The sequence below is a fragment of the Hypomesus transpacificus genome, chromosome 2, assembly GCF_021917145.1.
Source record: "Hypomesus transpacificus isolate Combined female chromosome 2, fHypTra1, whole genome shotgun sequence".
NCBI classification, from domain to species: Eukaryota; Metazoa; Chordata; class Actinopteri; order Osmeriformes; family Osmeridae; genus Hypomesus; species Hypomesus transpacificus.
Genome location: NC_061061.1, coordinates 6,394,910 through 6,419,076, shown reverse-complemented (window position 1 = coordinate 6,419,076; position 24,167 = coordinate 6,394,910). Strand labels below are relative to the sequence as shown.

The following is a 24,167-nucleotide window of genomic DNA, read 5'->3' as shown; positions in this document are numbered from 1 at the left end:
CTGAAGGTTAACTGGATTAACTACATATTGTACACCATCCTCTCTCCCTGTCATTTCATTGTATTCATGAAAGGTCAGCTCCCTTGAAAGGCCAAAACTTTGTAAATATTGCATTTTCAGAGACAAAATGTCTATCAGATAGCTATTCCATGTGGCCTTGGGTGCTTAGAGGATGGCATTCGCAACATCAAAACTGTTCCAGCCCTCCAAATGACCTCTTGCAGACAGAAATATTAGAAGCTGAAGACATTGTACAAATACATATTTCCCGAGATGTTATTGTAATGCGGTATTAGGGAGATGTCTTGGGCTTTACAGCTGCAACCCCCTCTGCCTTCCCAAACCCAAACACCAAAAGCACCCAAGGCAAATGTGGCCATCCCTCCCTGAAAAGGAGAAAAAAATATTGTATGAATGAGCTAAAAAAGAAAATTAAAAGTGGATGAGTACACTTGGCAAGGCATGAGTAGGAATCTGATTGGGCTCAAGGCCAGCAAGATGGTGTCTGGCACACCTAGACTCAGGGAGCACAGAGACTAGAGCTGAAGTTAAGGCACCTTTAGAATATGACAGTAATAATATCATATAATAATATAATAACTAATATCACATGTTCTGTAAATCTGCCTCTTCCAAACTCCCATTCAATTCAAACCCCAGTCAATTGATTATTTTGTTTCCACTGCAAAGGGCAGCCTGTTAAGAGCTCACTCTTCTTTTCTCTTGACTACAGCAGTGGAATCAGCATCCTTTTCAATCAGCTGTAACAGTGCGTTCACACTGCAGCAACGCGATGCGAGCGACAACATGTTTTCCATTCATTTTCTATGAAGCCAGGCGAATCGCTTGCGTGGTGCATTGTGGGTAGCGACGCGACCCGACAGAGTTGAGATTTTCTCAACTTTATGCAAATGAGGAGCGATTTTCGCTAGCGATGGCCAACCGGAGTGTTTTCTTGTTTCTCCTAACGTAGCAACCATGGCAAACATTTCTAGCTTTCTAGGTTTCAAGGTGAAGGAGAAACTAATCGTTTGTGTGGCTGCTTACCCAGTCCTGTACGATACATAGCTGTATTTGGCTACCCATAACGGCCCGCATCAGATTCAAGACCCTGGTACTGACCTTCCGAGCAGTGAACGGGACTGCGCCCGACTACATCAAGTCTCTCCTGCAGCCTTACACCCCCACCCGCCACCTACGGTCTTCTTCAGACAACCGCCTGGTGGTCCCACCTCTCAAGACCGCCCGGTCCCAGCACAAGCTCTTCTCCTGCCTGGCACCCCAGTGGTGGAATCAACTCCCCACCTCCATCAGAGACACGGACTGTCTCTCCACCTTCAAGAGAAGGCTCAAGACGCACTTGTTCCGGGAGTACAATGGTACTTAGGAATGGTTTGCTGAACCCAACGCTAGTTTCCTCAAGGATCACAATGACTCTTGCTTAGACTGTTGCTCTTGTTGGTTAGTGGTAGCTGGTTTAAACTGTTGTATTCTATTTTAGTTAATCCTATTTTTATTGCTTTCCTACAGGTACACCTGCACTTAGAGATTAATGTTGTGTAATTTAACTTGTTTAACTACATGCTCTTATGGTTTCTTCCCTTTAGCACTATTTTTTGGTTGTTCACAATATGTACTTCTTGTTTTTGACTACCTGCAATGCTGTGGGCTATCTTGTTGTTATTATCAGTGACCTATGCACTTTGTAAAGCTCTCTCTTGGAAGTCGCTTTGGATAAAAGCGTCTGCTAAATGAATAAATGTAAATGTATTTGTACAGAGATGTTCATTTTAAAAAAACAATGCATGGCGCAAGGTTGCCGAAGTTGTTGGTGCTTGTACTTTCTAATTCAGTCTAGTGACATTACGTAACTTCGTTCTGTGGTAACTAGCTAGCTAGCCCGGCTGTAACTCCCTTTCGTATCGACAGATTAGCAGAGACTGAGGAATATAGTAAAAATGTTTTTTACACATGTCAACGTGTATGTCTATTAAACAGTTTTGTATGTTGTATACAAGTTGTATTTTGATCGATGTTGCAACTACGTAAACCCAAGTCTGCACACTTGGCCATGACAACTACAATAGTGACTTTAGAGAACTACATTCTACATTTATCTGTTTGAAACGCCCCCGAGCGTGGTGAACTGTGGGAAGGCAAGCGATGGCAAGCGATTCGCGTCGCAGCAGTGTGAACGCACTGTTAGTTTGTACTCACTGAAAATATACTAACCATCAATAAGCTAAAATAAACAAAAATCTTATATACCATAAACAAATTTAATGTAATGTTTAAGGATGCAAAAAGACATATCAAAAGCACAGCTGAAAAAGATAAGGGACCCAGTCTGAAAATGATGAACTACCAAATACATTTACTACTAACATCCAATTCCCATTCATACGGAATTATTTACAAATGCTTTAAATTATGTAGTTGTTACAAACCGTAAATGCATATTTTGAAGAAAGTGTGCCCCAAGCAGAAAGTGTGTTTCTGTTTGGGGCAGTGTGGGGACCAAAGCAGCTGATAAAATGTACCATCACATGTAGGAAGTTGGTGACTCCAAAAGTGGTTCTTCTCACAGAGCAGCAGTTCCTCATGGCTCAGTCTATACCCTGGGTCACACTGGAAGGATACCGAGGAGCCGATGGATAGGTCATGTCCATTACGGACACCATTGACTGGTATGCCAGGATCCATGCAGGAGAATGTGTCAAGTGTCACAACTGGTTTGGGGCAAATAATGACACAAATATATATATGTATTTTTGTGCTGAGAAAGATAACGCTCTGTGGTAGCAGAAACAAATGAATGAAACACTTTCATTGCATTGTCCATAGGATCAAAGAAAAGTTAAACTGTAGTAAACTTAGATGACACATAACTTATACCCTAACGTGATTGTACTGTTTGCAAAACCATTAGTGTTTATCACATTTATGCACAATTTATATTTTGAGGGAAAATATTATACCATTACACTGAGCTTTGAAAATGTGACCCATCCAGAAAATGCATGTTTTGTCATAATCACAATCTGTGACAAGACCCAGAGCGGGCATTTAGGGGAGTATTTCATTACTTTAAAATGTGATAAGTTAAAAATGTCAGACAGCTTAGAAGTACGGGCCCTGGACAGTTCCATCGCACCCTCAAAAACAATATTTGATCTCACCTTCATAGAAAATCTTAAAGCCGCTGTTGGAGCGGCTATTGTCTGTGGTAAAGAGCAGGTACAGGAAGTTGCTGCTGCTGAACAGGAACTGAGGCACCTGGGTCCCGTTAAAGGACCCAATCAGTGAGGAAAGCAGATTGGGACCATCGTGGACCTCAAGAAAATCATAGCTGAGCTCTGTCTGAAACCTGAAGAAAAGAGGGTGGTAGGGGAATGAGGAGGGGAAGTACATTATTGGAGTACATTGTTAAATTGTTTAACTGAAAGTTCAAAGCTAGTCTATTCTGTCCACACTGTTTGAACATCCTGCTGTTTATTACACATTTTATTCTGGGGGGAAAAATACCCCATGCACTGCAATTGCTCCTATTATTTTGAGGACATAAGATCAATGTGTTTCAAGGAATCTGACATAGCATAGATCTGATCTTCCCCTGTAGGCTTTGTGGGATCAAAGACAGACCCTGAACTCTCAATTTCTCTATCAATAAGACCTAATGAAAAGCTACTAACAGCAAGGGAAAGTAATTTTGTTCATCTTTAGTCTATTGAAAAATTGGAACAGCTTTCAACCCTACAATTATGGCTGTATATATCGTAAACAAGCAACATTTTATTATATTTCATGAAAACGCAATTCAAGCTAGAAATGGGAAGAGACATGGGAGAGATAACTTCCATCACCCCTCATTTTTCAGAGAGCAAATCCACAGATGACTGGTTTGTGACTGTGTGTGTGACTGTGGGTGTATGTGTGTGTGTGTGAAAGAGAGAGAGAGAGAGTGTGAGTGAGTGTGTGTAAGTAAGACTTTATTTATATAGCACATTTCATACAGGAATTGCAGCTCAAGGTACTCTACATTAAATCAACAAAAACAATAATACAAGTGATAAAAGTAATAGATCTACAACATATAACAAACCAGACTAGCCGCACTCTATCTGCGGTCTCTCAAATCTGTCTTAGATCCGAGCTGCACTTGCAGTTTCCACACATATAACAACCCAAACAAGCCGCACTCTATCTGCGGTCTCTCAAATCCGTCTTATATCCGAGCTGCACTTGCAGTTTCCACACATATAACAACCCAGACAAGCACCACTCTATCTGCGGTCTCTCGAATCCGTCTTAGATCTGAGCTGCACTTGCAGTTTCCACACAAATAACAACCCAGACAAGCCCCATTCTATCTGCGGTGTCTCAAATCTGTCTTAGATCCGAGCTGCACTTGCAGTTTCCACACATATAACAACCCAGACAAGCCGCACTCCATCTGCGGTCTCTCGAATCCGTCTTAGATCCGTGCTGCCACTTGCAGTTTCCACACATATAACAACCCAGACGAGCTGCACTCTATCTGCGGTCTCTCGAATCCGTCTTAGATCCGAGCTGCACTTGCAGTTTCCAAACAATTAACAAAACACATGCACTCTCGCACAGTCTTTGTGGTTTCCCAATTAAAATTAAATAAAAAACATAAATAAAGTAAAAATATAGCTGCAAGCAGCGATGCGGGTTCCTCCGCAAAATTGCAAAATATTATAACAATTTTCATTGTAGAAGGTCAAGAGTTGGACAACAAGAGAGCAAAACGACTATGTTGGGCCAACTACAATAAGCTGAATGGGGATTTGAACTCATGAGCATAAGGTTACAAGGCAGCCTCTCTATCCTCTCTGCTACACACCAACTGTTGACAATGTATGAGTAGAAAGGGCACAGTATTAGCTTTGGTCAGCTTTGGGACAAAGGTTAAGAAGCGGTTGACATATCAAAGTGAAATTGCATGACATTGCACATGGTATTTCATAATGATGTCATCCTGTTTAACTAAACAGATATTCAAATTTACGACAGGCCAAAAGGCTGCTGCTGGATTCAAACCTACAACCTTATACTTTGCCGGTCACTGTCCCAGTCCATTGAGCTATTCTCAGTGTTGAATATTGTCATGTTCACATGTTACTGTATAAAAAAGTAAGCTGTTTCTTCTGTGGTAAGAGTTGTTAGATTCAGCCAAAGTTTAAACTACTCAAATTCAATCATATGTTGACATACCAAGGTGAAATTGTTGATGGTTCTTCAGAGTGATGTCATCTTGAACCCAATAAGGTTTGAAAACCATCAGTCAAAATTATATTTGATTTATTGACACAAATATATTGAGGCAATGTAGACATTTACATAAATACACCCATTTCAGACATTTTGTATTACATTTCTCATTACATTTCACCCTATATAAAAATACACCTGCCCGCACACTATTCCAATCCATGCCGTTTACCTCCCTGCCAGCACAAGTCAGGCCAAAGCAGAAATGCTGTAGCGGACGCATGAGGTTTAGATGACGACCAAAAATTGCCTCTCACAGTCAAAACACATTGCTCACAACACTGTTTCCAGAATTTCTCAAAGATGGCTTGAAGACCGCTTTCCAGAACCACAGTCAACTTACTATCAAGAATAGCCCCATTGGCAAAAGGTTTATGGCACAGCCCATAATCAACTCCTTGCGGATATTGATGTATAATAGCTGACTCTCACTTCCCATGAAACCACACAACATGCACTCTCAGCGTGACCAACAAGATTATTTTAACTAACAAACAACAATATTACAAACATCTAACTGAACGAACGCAACAACTGAAATCCCTTGCATAGCTGTTGTAACCAAACAATTTTCCACAAGTTTTGGCATTTTTTGACATGCCACACTGCATGCTGGGTACCCAAGAGCGCTGACGCTGATGATCTAGCTGTGCTCCGACTGCGTGATATGACGAGATGCTAGTGACGAGCGAAGGTATCGGAGTCTCCTGAAATGGAACGCGTCTTTCTGCCTTGAAGCTGCGTGCGCATCATCATCAAGACCCTATGTATATGGCAAGATAACATCCAAGCTAACAATTTCTCCAAATCTGACTGCAGTTTTGTATACCATATGTTCTGTGTGGAGCAGAAACTAGCAATTCCATGAATCCCATTAAAACAAAGGCAAATGTGTGAGATGTACTGATGTGGAGCACAAATCATCCAAGAAGCAGTACTTCTCTTGAGTGGTTTTTATTCAGATGACTAATCATTGGATTCAGGTCAAAAGTCTATAACTTGAACTGTAGTCATTACTTAGGACACTAAAAGTCAGCAGCTTGGCATGCTGGGACATGGAAAGGATTACACATTTAGACTTTCATCAAAGTAAAAAATGCTGGATGTCCTTTTTCATCAAAAAAGCAGTCTGCAGAGCTACTGTGTCTGGGGGGTTATTGTCTGTCTCTGGGGGGGCAAGCAGGGCCTGCAGGCAGGGGCAAGCAGGGCCTGCAGGCAGGGGCAAGCAGGGCCTGCAGACAGGGGCAAGCAGGGCCTGCAGGCAGTCTGGGCAGGCCAGCTGGATGAAGCTGTCCTGGGGTCAGGGCTAAAGAGAAGCTGTCCTGATTCTGATTCTGTCCAGCTAGAGGGGGGTAGTCCAGCAAGGGATCAGCATCCTCTGTTGAACTCTGTTGAGCAGGCCTCTGCATGACCCTCCAGACCTGTAAAAGTGAAGAAAGGATCCATGTCAGTTGTGAAAAATGAACCTTTTTACATCTACACTTGACATAAACTACAGTTTTGACTGTGAAATGCAGTGGCATTACTTGAGCTTGAATCCAAATGTGTTGAACTGATGGAGACCCGGCCATGCATAGTCACTCAAAACATTTGGCTCGATTCCAGGCTCTGGCAAGAGTATTTAGCTCTAAACTGGTCAATATACACATCTGACCAAAGACCAGCTCGAACTTTGCCTGTAAACAGTGATTCTGACTGTCAGAGACCTTTAAATAGGCTGACCGAGTGAAACTAGCCTGGCTAACGTAGGTCGCTTTCTCAGGAAAATGACAAATGAAATAGGCTTGTTTTGAAAGATCCTATACACTGGCTATCTTCAGTACACTCTTGTCGACAAAAAGCAGCCCTCCCTGACGTTTTAGGACTAGAATTTAGTGAATTACGATATCGTTTACACACTGCCAGTGAGTGAGCGAGCCGAGTCTGTCATTGAGGCAAAGTCAAAACAATGTACCCTCAGGACACAGTCTCACTCCACTTGCAAGTTTTCCACAAATCACAAAAATAATCGGAGCATCTGGCTAGAAGTACAATTTCTACATCTCCTAAAGGCTTCCCTCCTCAAGGTTTGGTAAAAAACACATTTTTGGTGTCGACCGAACTGTGAAATGGTGAACTTATGAACATGACGCAACCAAAACATGGCCGCCGCCTAAGCCTATGCGGTCTCCCTGGCGCATAAGCTTATTACAAAGACTTTCACGAGCCAAATCAAAATTCTGAGTCGGCATGTCTGTGGGGAATTGCTTGTTCTCCTAAAAGCTGCCCTCCTCTACCTTTTTGATGAATTCGCCGCGATGCTACATGATTCAGTAATTACACAGAGGGAAAAAGCTATCTACTTTTCGAGTTCGGTTTTCTGTCGCATCAAACTCACGATCTAAAGGTCTCAAAGTGCTCAAACCTTCACCATAATTCAAGAGTAGTGTACTTTCACAAACCCAATCATTGATTCTAGCTTAAAATGTGTAAAAATAGGACTTACCGAACGTGGCTGCCTCCAACACATCTTTCAGGTGATTCCAGTTGAAAACAACAATGACCACCAAAAAATAATTTATATTCAAAACGGCGAGCTGCGATTGGAAGCGAAAGCACTGGTCACCCTAGTGTCAAGGGGCAGGATGAGTCTGTTAGAATTTAGAGAGTGCGCACTGTGGAGCAATTCAATTGAATTCAATCATATATTGACATACCAAGGTGAAATTGTTTATGGTACTAGAGATTGATGTCGTCTTGAACCCTATTAGGTTTGAAAAACAATCAGTCAAAATTATATTAGATTTATTAACAAAAAAATGAGGCAATTTGGACATTTACATAAATACACTTCTTTCAGCCATTTTGTATTGCATTTCTTATTCCATGTCACCCTATGTAAAGACATGTATTTTACACATCTGTAACTAATTTCAAGTCGATTGGGTCTATGGTTTATGAGTAGAAGGGTTTTGAAGGTTGTACCAAATTTGGACAGTACAAGAAAATTCATAAGTCTGACAATATGGGTCCTTGAGGCTTTTTTGTTCCCCATGAGAAATAAGGCATGTATACACATTTTCTGGCATTTTGGAGTAATGGGGCGCTGGGGAAATCATGTAGACTTTGGGCGTGTTTTATAGCGCCACCTATGGGCGCACATGGGCCACTAGCCGTCTGGGAGTAATGAGTGACCTGTTGAATCATTGGGCCAAATAGGAAAAAAATCGGGTCCAGGACTTTTTGAGCTATTGGGCCCTTTAGCGGAGAAATATAAGAATAAGAATACTAACAAAAACAATAGGTTTCCTCCTACCGGAGGAACTCAACAAAACAACTCAACAAAATAGATGAAATGTAACACATGAGCAATAGTGCAAGTCAAACACAAGCCGCAATCTTTGCGGGAATACAAAGCAAATCTATGAAAACAATAATATAACTACAAAAAGTTGTAAAACCCCTCTGAGATAAAAATGTTTTAAATGCTTTGGTAAAAAGGAAGGTTTTAAGCTGTCTTTTAAAAATGTCTAGCGTATTTGCTTCCCTAATATTTATGGGTAATTTGTTCCATAGTTTTGGGGCGTAATTGGCAAAGGCTGCATCACTGATCTTCTTATGACTGCTTCCGGTGACCTCTAATAGGCCTGCATTTGATGATCGCAGTGTTCTAGCTGGTGTGTAGTTTATAAGAGAGTTAGCAATGTATTCAAGTCCTTGTCTGTGTAGAGCTTTGTATGTGAGGAATAGGAACTTAAAGTCAATTCTGAGGGTAACAGGGAGCCAGTGTAAAGTAGCTAGGACAGGACTAATGAGTTATCTCCTTTTAGTTTTGGTTAATAATCTAGCTGCAGAATTTTTTATGAGCTGTAGTCTTTCAGTGGTTTTCTTGGGAAGACGTTTGCCAGAAGATGCCCGCACCTGCGCCTCTCCACCCATGGGAGTGGCCGGCACGCCCGTGGTCCAGGCTCCACCTGGATTTCGCTGGTCCGTTTATGGGCCACATGTTCCTGGTGCTGATGGACGCTCATTCAAAGTGGATGGAAGCACACATCATGTCAAATATCACAGCCCCAGTTACCACTGACACGCTCAGAAGCATCTTTGCCACCCACGGGCTACCAGATACGGTTGTCAGTGACAACGGGCCCACTTTCACAAGTGAAGTTTTCAAAGAGTTTGTGGAGAAAAATTGAATCCGACATATCCTGACTGCACCATACCATCCTGCTTCCAACGGTTTAGCAGAGCGTGCTGTTGAGACACTGAAAGAGGGACTGCGGAAAATGACAGGGCACACGCTGGAGACTAAGCTGGCACGTTTCTTATTCCAGTATCGGATTACTCCACACACAACCACTGGTTTGCCTCCAGCAGAGATGTTGCAAGGGAGAAAGCCCAAATCTCATCTGGACCTCCTTCGCCCGGATGTAGGAGCAAAAGTTGCCCGATCACGGGAGAACCAAAAAGTGAGACGGGACCAACATGCAAAGGAGCGGCTTTTACGGCAGGGGGACTGTGTGTATGTCAAGAACTTTGCCAGCGGCTCAAAGTGGCTGCCAGGGGTTATTCACCGCCAGTCTGGTCCAGTTTCTTTTGTGGTTGACTTGTTGGACGGCAGGCAGGTTCGCAGGCACCAAGATCACGTGCGTGTCCGCACTGATGCAGAGGAGAAGGGGTCTCAGAGTGTTTCACACAAGGACGGTGTGAGTAGCTCTATGGACTCTGTTGCACCTGTGTGCATTGATGGACTGTCTGAGCAAACTACCTCACCTGCCCCTGCCGCTACCCCAATTCCTCCCAGTACAGCACAGTCTGTTACCCAGTCTGTGGACTCTCCTGTTGCACCAAGAAGGTCAGAGAGGCAACACAAGCCTCCAGAGAGACTGAACTGGTAAACTAACAAAACTGTTGTGCATTACCGGATGTTGTTGATTGCCTGTTGTTAGAATTCTAAAGTTGGAATGTGAATTTAAGTTAATTTAGTGCAATATAGTTTCTGTACTTTATAAGGGGACATACATGCAATTTCAGTTTGTTTGGGTAACCGTATTATAAGTGTTTACTTAAAGGGGGAGAAGTGTTATATACTGAGTTAGTGTTGCACCCCGGAACCTTTGGAACGACACCTGCGTACACCGCCGGGGGGGGGGTATTGTTTTTGGCGCGACCTGCAGGTCTTATTTACGTTTTGGTCACCATGCTGTGAGCATTGGTTTTCAGTAAAGATCCAAAACTAAGTACAAGTGTGCGTGCTTTATTGCCCTCGGGTTACCACAATTTAGGTTAGCAATGATCGGTCCTTGTACTAGACCAAGGTTAGCCACTGTGTCAGTGCTAGCAGTAGATTCTATAGTGCTAGCAGCGTTAGCTCCTCTAAGTGCTGATGGGCTGTGGATAGTCTTAACGGTGCGTTCACACTGCAGCGGGGCGGGCAGAGCGGGGCGTCGGCTTCCAATTCATTTTCAATGTAACCAGGCGTTGACGCCCGCGTAGGGTATTGTGGGAAGGCGAGCGGGGGCGGCGAAAGTTGGATTTTCTGAACTTTATGTAAATGACGAGCGTGAAACCGCCAGCGATGGCCAATCGGGTTGGTTTCTTGTTTCTTGTCACGTAGCAACTGTTGCTCATGGTAAACATTTCTAGGTTTGACAATTTCAAGATGGAAGAGCTACTCATCGTATGTGTGTCCTCATACCCAGTACTGTACAATACGTCTTTGTTCGATTACAGAGATGTAAACAAAAAAAATGATGCCTGGCGCAGGGTTGCTGAGGTTGTCGGCGTCCCTGGTGTGTATTTTGTACTTCAATTCAGTTTCTTCACATGACGTAAATTTCTTCTGTGCTAGCTGCATACTCTAGCTAGCTCACCCGGCACACGATTGACATTCAATGATGAAATGCTGGCTGGCAGCCACTCGCTATCCATACAGTGAATGTGTAGTGGAAAGTCTAGCGATCAAATCTAGCGATTGATTTGCGGATATTTCGAGTAATATAAAAAAAGGTTACACATGTCAACGTTTATGTCTGATGGCTCTTTTTCTAGTCGATGTATGCAAAAAGAAATGGAAGACGTTGAGAACCGGATACAAAAAAGAAAAAAATAAGGAGAAAGATCGGTGCAGGAGTGGAGCAGGTGCAGGGAGTGGTAGACCATGGAAGTACGCTGCGGCCATGAGCTTCCTAGCTCCATATATTGAGTTTAGGGAGACAAGTGGCAACTTCCCCAGCGAGCCAGAGCCCCCAGCCAGCCAGAGCCCCCAGCCAGCCAGCCAGAGCCCCCAGCCAGCCAGCCAGCCAGAGCCCCCAGCCAGCCAGCCAGAGCCCCCAGCCAGCCAGCCAGAGCCCCCAGCCAGCCAGGCCAGTGATGAGCCTGCCAGTGAGGCTGGAGTTTCCCTTGTAATTAGGGGCCAGCCTCCAGCATCCTCTCACAGTCAGGCTAGGAAGAGGGTGCAGAAGGAGAGGCTCACACATTTTGAGGAGAGAATGCTTGAGGCTATTCAAGCACCTGCAACTCAACCACCACCACCGCCACAGGAAGACGAGGATGATCTTTTTTTTAAAAGCCTCCTCCCTTCATTAAAGAGAATGCCACCAGCCAAGCGTTCTGAGCTGAAATTTAACATCCACCGTTTGTTTATTGAGGCAGAGGCTGAGCTGAGGGCCACAGAGTGACAGACCTATATAAAATAAAAATGTCACTACAGACCTTGTGTCCATTTTATGTAATTGGTATATGAATGGTTGGTATAATTTTTGTTTAAACATACACAAAGAATCTGTAATGATTGGACTGAAGGGTGTTCAGTATTGTTGTTCAGTATTTAACTATTTAGGAGCACATGTTCGCTACTGCTTTTGTAACTGTCTTTATAAGTGCAAATTAGATAATAAGAAACTACACAACCATACACTGATTTAATGAAAATAACATTAGGAACAGTTTGCTTTTTTTGTGATTAGTATGTGTGGCTCTTAAAAGAACCTTTGGTTTTCAATGCCACAGGCTATATGACATTTTTCTGCCAGGGCACTGCACCCTCTGCATTGAAGTATGCAGTGAATGCATCTCTCACACGAATGGCTGCACGCGCAGCATTGTTGCTGCCCACTCGTGGACCCTCCTGAAGAGCAGCAGACCCCTCCTGACCAGGACTGGCTGCAGGAGATCCCCTGGCACCTATCCTGGACCTCCGGATGTAGTTGTGGAGGATGCAGGTGGCCTTCACACACGCCTCCGCCTTTGCTGGGTTGACACCAATGACACGCCGATACATTCTCCACTGGCTGGAGAGTATGCCAAAGGCACACTCTACTGTCAACCTGGCACGGCTGAGGCGGTAGTTGAAGAGCCTCTTCTCCCTGGAGAGGTTTGTCCCAGGGAAGGGGCGCAGGAGGTTGCTCCGCAGAGGAAAGGCCTCATCGCCTACGAACACGTGTGGCAGTGGTCCACGTGGCTCTGCTCCAGGGATGATGGAGTTCTCTGGGAGGTCCAGGGTTCCATTCTTCAGGGCCAAACCAAACGCAGAGTTGCCCAGGGTCCCACCGTCACTGTTGCGACCGTAACCCCCCACATCGATGACCCGGAACATGCAGTCGGCGTCCACAACCGCAAGAAGAACGATGGAGAATGTCCCCTTGTAGTTGTGGTACAGTGACCCTGAGCTGTGAGGGGCCTGGATGACAACGTGCTTGCCATCGATGGAACCCAAGCAGTTAGGGAAGTTCCACCTCTGAAGGAAGCCTTCAGAAATGTCCCTCCAGTCCTGCTTGGTTGGCACAGGCATGTACTCCTCCACCAGGCAGTCCCAAATGGCCTGGGACACAGCCCCAACAATACCTGCCACAGTGCTTGAGCCCACACGATAGCTGAAGCTGATCGTCATGAACGAATCCCCCGTGGCAAGGTATCTACAAAGAAATACCATACATTTAAAATAATGCATAGAAAATAACGACACTATATTTTAATACTGAAATACTAATAATAATTAAAGCTTACCGGAGACAAATAGCGAGGCGTTTAGCCTCGCTATCCGGGGTCCCACTCTGGTCAGCAGGTCATCGAACTCGGCCCGGTTCAGCCTGAAGTACCGCTGGAACAAGCCGTCATCCAGTCGCAGCTCCTGAACCAGCCGGTGATGAGCTCCGTTGTCTACCCGCAAACGGCGAATGGGATGAACCCAAAAGGATCGGCGGCGTCTTCTCCGACAGTAGAGCAGGGCGATGACAGCAATCTTCTGACGGTTGTTCATGATGACTGATACAATATTGATGGAGAGCATCTATATTTATACCAATGTATTCCCTCCAATAATATATAAAGAGCGGGAGGGAATTTAATTTGTTGGTTCTGAATACAGGGTGTGGTTATAAATCCAGCTAGCCTATGCATACAACTATTTTCAATGTTACTGGAAAAATTGCTAACGTGTTAGCTAGCTTGTAGAAATTATTACAATAGGCTACATTAATAATAAAAATGAGCGCAAATAGAACATGGACGATCCCTGTATTCCAGCCGGCACAAGACCCATTCCATAGAGTGCGGGTGGCATTTAATCTTTCACTCGGCCTACAAAAAGTGTGGAAAAAGATAACCTATTGTGTGCTGTAGATAAGATCATGTCAGATCTAGAATGTGTATCGGATTTTTGCTTAATGTGTGTAAAAGTTGTATTTTGTCTGCACATTTGCCATGACATTATACGAACTACAACAGTGATTTAAGAGAACTACAGCTCTGAATGAATCTGTCTGACACGCCCCCGAGCGTGGTGCACTGTGGGAAGGCCGGCGGTGCTGAGCGGTAAAAAAGTCTGCAGTGTGAACGCACCGTTAGGCCGTTATATGCTACTCCGTACTTCACGATTACGGACAAGTGGGAAGGGCCTACGCATAGTTGGAACGCCCTGAAACGCCCTCTCCGTCGTCTGCGGGGCCGTCGTAGACCTCTCCCGTGCACCCTCTCCCGTGCACCGTTGAAATTCCTGTCGATCCGTCATGCTGTGCTGTACGCGACGGATATCCCTTGGCCGTGATTGGTCCGCTACAACATCATTTCCAAACGACATCATTTCCGACTTCGACAGAAAGGCGTTTTCTCTAAGGTCGTCTTTTTGAAAGACCTCTGTGATGAGAACTTCTTGGAGAGAAAGTTTATTGTGAGCTAGTTTATGCTCTACTCTAGCGAATTCAGAAACGTGAGTTTGTTGTCTGTGCACTGACTGCCACAGTTTAGTGACCTAGAGTAGTACATTGTAGTTTTGACAGTACATAGTTTGTATGGATCTTTTTGTTTCCAATTATATCAGCCTTTTCGTTTATCATTTTTCACATTGGATTATACACTTGGTGGCGGAGAAATTAATTCACAAAACCAGAGCCTTGTCTTTATCGCAGGGGTGTCAAACTCATTTTCACCGAGGGCCACATCAGCATTATGGTTGCCGTCAAAGGTCCAGTTGTAACTACGATGTAACGTCAGTAACGATGTAAAAACATGGTGTTTTTGTTGTAGCTTTTGTGAACATAGGGCCTATTATGCTGCAATTGAAGTCCGCCTTTTAATTCTTGGACAATCTGCTGTTTTTCTTGGAGGATACATTTGCAAATTTTTCTCAGTGTTTGGTGACAAAATGCAAGCGTGCATAGCGCAAGAGCAAAACTTGTTTTGCCCTTCATTTGAACGCAGAATAGCTTTTTGAGCTTTATGTAAAATAAACATTGCCGTTTTCCAATTGGTAAAACCTTGTCTAATAAAGGTGATGTATTCATCATTTCTGGCTCCAAATTGTCGACAAGGGAAGCAGAAACATGCTAGCTTGGCTGAGTAGGCCTACTCTAACCAAGTTCGAGAGCGATACCAACTTGGGTTGAATGCCCGAGGACCTTGGCTGAAAATGCACATGGGGTACGTTCGCAGAACCGGCTGCATTGGAGTGCTGTCATTCAAACCATGCTCGCCTTCACCCAGTTAAACTTTGCGTTTAACACTGATGTGCATACACTGCTTTCTAGAGGCGGGATGTCGTCACTTTGCCGTAACACAATCGAAATGCATGGTGAGAGATGTCGTTTATGGTCAATGCACGCTGTAAAGCAGCGTAGACTTATTTCAATAGCCCATTAAGCTTCAGCGGGCCACATAAAATGACGTGGCGGGGTATGTAAGATAAGCATATCATTTTGTTATAGAGTGCTACTATTTTCCCCACAAATAATACCTACAATGATAGAGATAAGTTTGCTCTTTCAGGTGGATATATTGCATTAGACACAGTCTTTAATATAATATTATGTGACTGCACCTGCTGCACTCATCGTCTGACTAGTGACAGCTGGTAAGAGTGTCACACGTGTGATGAGAGGTGGGAGATAAACAACGACGATTTCTAACTTACAAAGACGCAACAAAGCAACGTGTTTTTGACAAAAAAACGCTTCTCCACCTACTGTTCTGGCGGTGAATTGTTTTCAGTACCCCCAGCCTTCGGAGAACCATAAAGGCAACAGAAATGCTAATTAATCCGTCCTATCCGTAACGGATATGGAGTACCATACTGGCACCTTTAGCATACCTTGGATCTTTATAATCCTGTGATATTGTTGTCTGATTAAGCTTGATAGGGGGTCGAACAGCGCCCTGAGTAGTCCGAGAGGGGCTTGGAGTGAAATGGGGGACTCCCAGTCGCAACAGACGATGATGTGTTGGATTTGCATGTGTGTAGTAGCTACCATCATGGTGTGTCGGTGATCTGGGCCCTTCATGTTGGTTAGCTGCGTGGCTAGCACTCCTGTGCCTCTTCACCTTGGATTCCACACACAAGGGAGAGAGAGTTCCCAATGGTGCAAATCTTTCTGTGTGGGACAGGAAGAGAGGTGATGCGGGAAGAGTTTCTGCCTCGCTTTTTTGGCTTTTTATCCTTGGTGCCAGTCCCATCTCCGATGAAGGTAGAAGCAGCGCCTCTTTGATTTAGCGCCTATCGGCCGATGGAGAGAAAGCTGGTTCCAAGGGTGGCTCATTAGCCGGTAGCTTAGCCTCCGGGCTAGGTAGCATGAAATCTATAAAGTCTTCGGTCTCTCTGATATCTAAGAGGGTTCTGACTCTTAGCTCCAGTTCAACTATCCTCTGAGTAAGTTGTTTGCAGTCGTTGCAAGCCACAGTTCCATAGGGAACAAGCTTTAGCTTGTTTGCCTGTGGTCAGTCTGGGAGAGCAGCCCAAAATACTTCTGTTCTCCATCGGCTTCAGTCCCTCAGGTTGTTCCTTTTTGTGGTTGTAGTCGATCCACTTGATTTTGAGTAATATCGTGTATAGTATGTATGTGTGTGAGCGTGCCTGTGCGGGTTAGGGTGGATTTTGGACAGACCTGTCAAAGCTCATCTTGATGGAGCGCCCTGGCTCAGCCTCGATGACCCACTCACAACTTAGTGAGTCCTTGTAGTAGCCTGGCCACCCAGGGGAAACGATGACTCCGGCAGGTCCAGAGTAGTGTCCCCCACAGGGAGCTGCCACGGCAGAGAAGAATAGAGGGATGGAGTGGGCCGGTGATAGAAGAAAGTTTAGTTATTCGTTTCCACATCCTTTCCCCAAAGGTAAATCTTTAGCAGGTCCTGGGAATTGAGTGTCACCTCTAACATAATCATGAATACAATTATGGCATGTGCCTAAAATCAATCTTCAAAGGGACAAATATCAATGCACTTGCCTGCTTCCATTATGACCATGATGCAGCTGCACTCAACACTAAATTAATGTAAATCAAAGTACCTTCACACTTTGGGATAGGCCCACTCCACATGACCTTGCCTCCTTCCAACTGGCAGACAAGGATGTCTGTTCCCTGAGTCTTGATAAAGCCTTCCTCACACACCACCGAGATCGAGCTTCCCAGCTGGAAATTGTCACCAAACCGCCTGGCATTCAAAGGGATACCAGGGTCCGGGCACTCGTTATGCCCAAAAGCTAAGAAAGTTGGGGCAGAAAAACAGTACAAAGATAGTGGGATAGAGATAGTGAGGGTATGGGGAAGGGGGGGGGAGATAGGATGAAAAGGAGATTTGAAAGTAAAGAAGTGAAAACAAATTAATAGAAGGAGGTGAAAGCTGGGCAATAAATACATCCCAGACACACTATGTTTTTTCTGAATAAGAATATACCTAAGCACAGAGATAATAAATTAATGTGTCTCTGTCAATGGAGGAGAAATGGGCTACTGTACAAGTAAAGATAAAAAAGTGACAGTATATTAAGTTTAGGCCAGGCCTGTACAGTGGTCAATAGTTACCATCTGTCCTTACTACTCACAATACTGTCCTGCATATTTTTGATATGCCCTTGATTTAGCTTTGGTGGTCAAATGTACTTATACAATGGAATAATCAGAGAAGAGCAGAGCCTGCCTGTTATGTACCAAACTAAAAGGTATTGTACCATAAATTCATTTAGAGCTAGCTCTGATTTAATAATTTCTATCATTACGGTTCTCCAAGAAGTCAATCAAATGTAATCAAAAGGATGGGTACTGGCAATCATCTTAAAATAAAATAATCTGTGTTTCTAATGGTCCATTCACCAAATATAACACAGGTCAAACAACTCACTGCTGTATGTGATGTTGAAACCTCGGCCAGACATGGAGTGGTCAGCCTGGAACTCCAGTTGCAGAACATTTGAGTTGGAAGTCAGATGGGAGGGCACTTCGGCCCCTGTGAAACGGTCCTGCACGGCCGAGCCCAACTGGTCGCCATCCTTCACGGTCAGGAAGTCATAGGGCGGCTCCAGGTCAAAGTCATTGAATGCCAGGTAGATACGACTGCCTGGCTCTGAGATGATGAGCCACACACAATTCAGATTGTTGCCATAACCCTCTGGGTAGTCAGGAGACAGCACCGTCCCCTGGGCTGCTGTGAAGTTGGAGAAACATGGAACTACGGGAGCGGAGGGGACACAGAGAACACATTTAACAGGTTTGTTTGTTTTTACTACATGTGCGGATCTTATTCTGGCTGATCACATTCAAGGCCATATAAAATAGTGTATCTGTACATTGAAAGGTAATGGCGCAGCAGTCTAATTAATCTTGAACACAGTGACACGCTGTGAACATGACGTTTTTTAGTGCTGTAGTGAAGTACTCGACAAGCATTCAAAGCAATTCAGGCAGGGTGCAAAATAGACATGAACATACTCACATATGCAAATAGGAATATTAGCCGACCACTGGTTATTGTTTTGGCAGGTAATCATTCTTTCCCCGATGACTTCAAATCCAAACTGGCATTCAAAGCGCAGCACGTTGCCATTCAGAAACCCACTGCCCTCCTGATACCCATAGAGAGGTGTGCCTGGGTCACCACAACTCTCTTTTTCTATCTCTGCAGGGGAGAAAGAAAGAGAGGGATTGGTCCAAACTGTTTTATAGTTCTATCATTATCTGTAAAGAGGCAGGAGAAGGGTGTTTTGGCCAGGGCCCAGGCTCAGGAGTTGGGGAGGCAGTGTACCTTTATAGTTGATCTTAAAGCCGATAGAGCCCACACTCTCATCCGACTGGAGGTGCAGCCACATTTGATGGGATATGCTGACTATAAGGTCAGGTACAAAGCTGCCTGTCAGGCTGGAGATAAGAGCACAACAAAGCCAGAAGCTCATCACAAGCTTTTTCCCTGCATCCAATCAGACAGTTTCATCTGAGGGGAAATATTATTCTCAAAAAGTCTTGGCATGCAGGTGAACCAGCAAATTAGGCCTTTGACAACACAAATTGGTTTGTACTAAATACTTACACTTGGATAACTTTTTTGGAATCACCTACTTCTCCTCCATCTCCAATAGTCAATGAGTCATATCCGATTTCCAAGTCAAACTCCTCAAAATTAATCTGGATGATCTGTTGAGGGCCAATATTGGTTAACGTACATCTTTTATTTAACCTATGTGCAGAACAATGCTGTTGAATCAGCTCTCGGTGACTCATTTATGCCAGACATAATAGGAAATACATTAAGTTTCCCTATAAGTGTAACAGAAATGTAAAGAGCTACATACGGTAGCTTGGGAATTTGTTTTGGTAATATATGTCTCTCTTACTCACAGTACTCATCAATGGTAAGTTCCCCCCAAAATTTAAAAGGATACAAATATTCATATATTACATTTAGATACAATGCAGAAATCCTAAAATTATCAAGTTATGTGATTGACTCATTCAACATTTACCTCGCGTCAAATTCATAAACATTCAAGCAGCTGTTTATTTGCATAAACACCCCTTTGAGAGTGGATTTGGAGACAGCTTTAGAGTGAGGGAGTGGCATTTACGAAGATGGAATATGTAATGCCGTACACATATTGTAAATACGCAGCTTGTGCTAAAACAAAGATTCACATTAGACGCTCTTAAATCCCATGTAGTCTATTAATCTTGTAAGAGGACGTAGGCCTGCTACGCCCTCTATGGGGGGTGAGGCGGAGTAAAGGCATCGCCAGGGTGACCAGGTGGACAGGATTACACTAACGACTGTGTTTGTACCCTGAAGGTCCTGATTGAGGCTACAAAAGAGGATCGAGGAGAGGGGAAGAGGAGACGGACGAGGGAATGATGTCTCTCTAAATAATTGGTGTAGTTGAATGAAGAACGCACTGTAAAAAAATACAGCATATTCTTTCTTTCGAGCCTCGTCTCTGTTGTTTGTTTTCTTGTGGAGCCGTCAGAGTGGAGCCGTAAAGATAGAGGTATCATACAAACGCTCACATTGGTGGAGAATGCGGGCAGGATAACTAAATTCCCCCGGACAAGGACGAAGGACGGCCGACCAACATGGACGAGGCAATCCTGAACCAGCTGGCAGCGTGCGCCGTCAAACAGACTCTGTTATTAGAGGCAATCCAACAGGGTATGGCTGAAGAAAAGCCAGAACCGCGAAGAGCCCCCCCAAGCATAAACAACCTCATCCCGAGACTGTCCAGGGAGGATGACATCGAGGCGTACCTCGTAGCGTTCGAGAGGACCGCTAGAAGGGAGGGATGGCCAGGCGACGAATGGGTAGGGCTGATCGCGCCTTTACTAACGGGACCGGCGCAGGCCGCATATTATGATTTATGTGAAGACGCTGATCTCCACTATCCCCACCTGAAAACCGAGATTCTAGCCCGGTATAACTTAACACCCCGGGAACGGGCACAGAGGTTCCACGCGTGGACCTATACAGAGGGGGAGTCACCGCAAGGGCAACTATACCAGTTAACACGGCTGGTTAAAGGCTGGTTGGGGCCGGCTCAATCAGTAGCCGCAGTGTTAGAGACTGTTGCAATCGACAAGTGCTTGAGGGAGCTACCAACGAGTTTGCTCAGAACGGTGAGTCAAAGCAACCCAAAGTCCATGGATGACCTTGTAAAGGTTATTGAGTCATGTGGTGCCACCGAAGCCCTGGTGAAAGCAGGCAGGCGAGAGAGGCCAGCGACAGTACCACCAGTCAGAAGAGACAAACGAGAAGGAAGGCCAACCGCAGACAGAGAGAAAACAGGGACTGCACCTACCCCACGGCCCTTACAGTGTTTTCAGTGTCAGGCATATGGACATATGGCTCGGAAATGCCCTATGATAGATGAGCCGATGCCAACAGAGGCCCGCACGTTGAGTCCGCCTCCCCCTCAGGCCAGAACCCCGCAGGTCCAAGGGACGTGCTGGCATACAGAATTGGCACCAGCCCGGAAAACACCGGTGAAGATTGGGGGACTGGAAACATGCGCGTTCTTGGATTCAGGCAGCATGGTTTCCCTTATCCAAAAGACTATGACACAAGACGGGGCAGCGGTAGAGGGCGAGGTGGCTGTCTCATGCATACATGGGGACAAACAAATCTACCCAAGAGGGAAAGTAAGACTGATCACCCCTGTGGGACGAATCTTTATGCATATGGGGTTCTCCACTAACTTAACGGTACCTGTATTACTGGGACGGGGTTGTCCCATCTTTGACAAGCTGTGGGCGAACGCAGAGAAACATGAGAAGGAGAATAAGAAAAAACGAAGCAACCAGTTGCACATGGGTCTGGCCCATAGCCCTACGAAGCAACACAACCCAAGGGAAAAGAAAAAAAAACCAAACAGGACGCTGTGCGGGTTTCTTCGGGGAAAGAGAGGAAGAGGAAACGGCTAGGGGACGTGTTCGGAGGATCATCCAACAGACGTCCAGCGACGAGACATTCAAGGGGTTTGAAAGTTCTGAGAAAGACGAGGGAACTGGCACGTCGGAGGAGACTCAGGAGTGGGAGGAAAGAGATCAACTACGTCAGGTCTTTGAGGAAACGACGCCAGAGGAGCCATGGCCTGGTTTTGAGGCAGATCCAAATGAAGACAGTACAAGACCACCCCCTGGCCAGCCAAACAGGAGAGCAACGACCCTTTCAGAAGACCTGATGGGCCAGTTCGGCACGGCACAACAACGGGACCCCGAACTTCTGCGGTTGATGGCAAAAGTGGCAGTCATAGACAGGGTGAGACTCCAGGACGAGGGTGAGCTGAAGTTCCCTTTTTTTTCCATAAAAAACGGTCTGTTGTATTGGACACGCAAGAGAAGGGGAGTTGAATATGAACTATTGCTGATGCCTAGATCGTACAGGGACACAGTGATGCATTTAGCTCATTCCCATGTCTTGGGGGGTCACTTGGGGCGGGACAAGACAGAGGAGAGAGTGCTAGCACGGTTCTACTGGCCCGGGGTAACCAGAGACGTGGCTCGATATTGCCGCACATGTGACAAGTGTCAGCGCACTGCTCCTAAGCCCCGTTACCGAAATCCCTTGATTCCCCTGCTGATCATAGAGACGCCATTCGAACGAATAGCTATGGATCTAGTAGGGCCACTGCCACGATCAGCAAGGGGACATCAATACATATTGGTGGTAGTGGATTATGCCACTAAACACCCAGAGGCAATTCCTCTACGCAGTATGGCAACGAAAGGGATAGCAAAGGAGCTGTTTCTGTTGTTTTCAAGGGTGGGACTGCCTGCTACTATCTTGACGGACCAGGGCACTCCTTTTATGTCACGACTGATGAAAGACTTATGCAAACTGTACAACGTGGAACAACTCCGCACCAGTGTGTATCATCCCCAAACAGACGGCCTGTGCGAACGTCTGAATAAAACTATAAAGGGCATGTTAAAGAAAGTTGTGGACAAAGACGGAAAGAATTGGGACATGTTATTGCCGCATTTGATGTTCGCTCTCAGAGAGGTGCCACAAGCATCCACAGGGTTTCACCGTTTGAGCTACTGTACGGGCACCCGTGTAGGGGCATATTGGATTTGGCCAAAGAGGCCTGGGAAAATCAGCCCTGCCCATACCGGTCATTCGTAGAGCACGTCGAGTTAATGCAGGATAGGATGGCGGCTATATGGCCGGTGGTGGAAGAACACATGGCCAAAGCTCAAGCTACACAGGCCCGGGCATACAATCGGACTGCGAACCCCCGACAGTTTAAACCGGGCGATAAAGTGCTATTGTTAGTCCCATCTCCCCAGCACAAACTCCTAGCGCAATGGTTGGGTCCCTATGAGGTAAAGGAGAAAGTGTCCCCGGTAACGTACACAGTAAAACAGGCAGGGAGACGACGAGCAGAACAGCTGTACCACGTGAACTTGTTGAAAGCCTACCAGGAAAAGTCATCTGAAGTGCTGATGGGGATCAAGGGAATAGGAAAGGAGACGAAGAGGGAAGTACCTATGGGCGAAAAACTGACAGAGCATCAAAGGCGGGATATGGAGAGGCTGGTTTCACAAAACCTGAGGGTTTTCTCGACCACCCCAGGTAGTACCACTCTAATACAACACCACATACACACAGATCGAGGCGCAAAGGTGCATCTTCGCCCCTATCGGATTCCCGAGGCAAGACGGGAAGTTGCTAATGCAGAGGTTAGGGAGATGGCCCGACTAGGTGTCATTGAACCATCAACCAGTGCATGGTCTAGTCCGATCGTGTTGGTTCCGAAACCTGACGGGTCGCTAAGGGTCTGTAATGATTTCAGGGCTCTAAACGCGGTCTCTCATTTCGATGCCTACCCGATGCCACGGGTGGATGAGCTAATAGAGAGGCTAGGGAAGGCCAGATTCATCTCCACTCTTGATCTCACTAAAGGCTATTGGCAGGTTCCGCTGGCTCCTGAAGACCGCCACAAGACCGCCTTTGCCACCCCAGATGGCCTCTTCCAATACGTCCGGATGCCGTTTGGCCTGCATGGGGCGGCCGCAACGTTCCAGCGCCTGATGGATACCCTCCTGCGACCCCACCAGGCATATGCAGCCGCCTATATCGACGATGTGGTGATTCACGCAGAGGACTGGGAGGACCACTTGATGAAAGTACGGGTGGTGTTAACGAGTCTGGAGGCAGCCGGGCTAACTGCCAACCCAAAGAAATGTTATCTAGGCCTGGACGAGGCGGAGTACTTGGGGTACACTATAGGAAGCGGACTGATTAAGCCACAGAAGGCGAAAACGGAGGCGGTGAGAGAGTGGCCGAGACCAACCACAAAGAAGGCAGACCGCGCCTTCCTAGGACTGACGGGGTATTACAGGCGCTTCATCCCTAATTACGCGGCCATAGCAACCCCGCTAACAGACCTGACCAAAAACTCTATGCCAGTACGGGTGGTATGGATGGACACTACGGAAAGGGCGTTTACAACCCTGAAATCCTTGTTATGTACAAACCCGGTATTGAGAATGCCTGACTTTAACGCCCCTTTTTCCGTGTTTACAGATGCCTCGGATACGGGGATAAGGGCGGTGCTGTCGCAGGGAGAGGAGGCGCATCCCATTGTGTATATCAGTCGCAAGCTTTCCGATAGACAACGGAAGTATGCCACCGTGGAAAGGGAA

At 45.6% G+C, this 24,167-nt stretch overlaps 2 protein-coding genes across 2 annotated transcripts in view; both read right to left on the bottom strand.

Moving 5' to 3' along the window:
• LOC124474065 (CUB and sushi domain-containing protein 3-like) overlaps positions 1 to 24,167 on the bottom strand; it is a 319,489-nt gene that overhangs the window by 242,398 nt on the left and 52,924 nt on the right. Inside the window, exons 9-16 of the mRNA XM_047029923.1 lie at positions 19,066 to 19,169; positions 18,784 to 18,896; positions 18,475 to 18,657; positions 17,884 to 18,210; positions 17,051 to 17,245; positions 16,650 to 16,788; positions 3,180 to 3,367; positions 2,541 to 2,729 (exon numbers count right to left, since the gene is read on the bottom strand). Coding sequence (XP_046885879.1) covers positions 2,541 to 2,729; positions 3,180 to 3,367; positions 16,650 to 16,788; positions 17,051 to 17,245; positions 17,884 to 18,210; positions 18,475 to 18,657; positions 18,784 to 18,896; positions 19,066 to 19,169 — 1,438 coding nt within the window. The remainder of the gene's footprint in view (positions 1 to 2,540; positions 2,730 to 3,179; positions 3,368 to 16,649; positions 16,789 to 17,050; positions 17,246 to 17,883; positions 18,211 to 18,474; positions 18,658 to 18,783; positions 18,897 to 19,065; positions 19,170 to 24,167) is intronic.
• Positions 11,670 to 13,380, bottom strand: LOC124474072. The gene is made up of 2 exons (XM_047029937.1): positions 13,282 to 13,380; positions 11,670 to 13,190 (listed from the first exon to the last, which is right to left on the bottom strand). Exon 2 carries the CDS (start codon positions 13,163 to 13,165, stop codon positions 12,287 to 12,289), a length of 879 nt encoding a protein of 292 aa, XP_046885893.1. The 5' UTR covers positions 13,166 to 13,190; positions 13,282 to 13,380; the 3' UTR covers positions 11,670 to 12,286.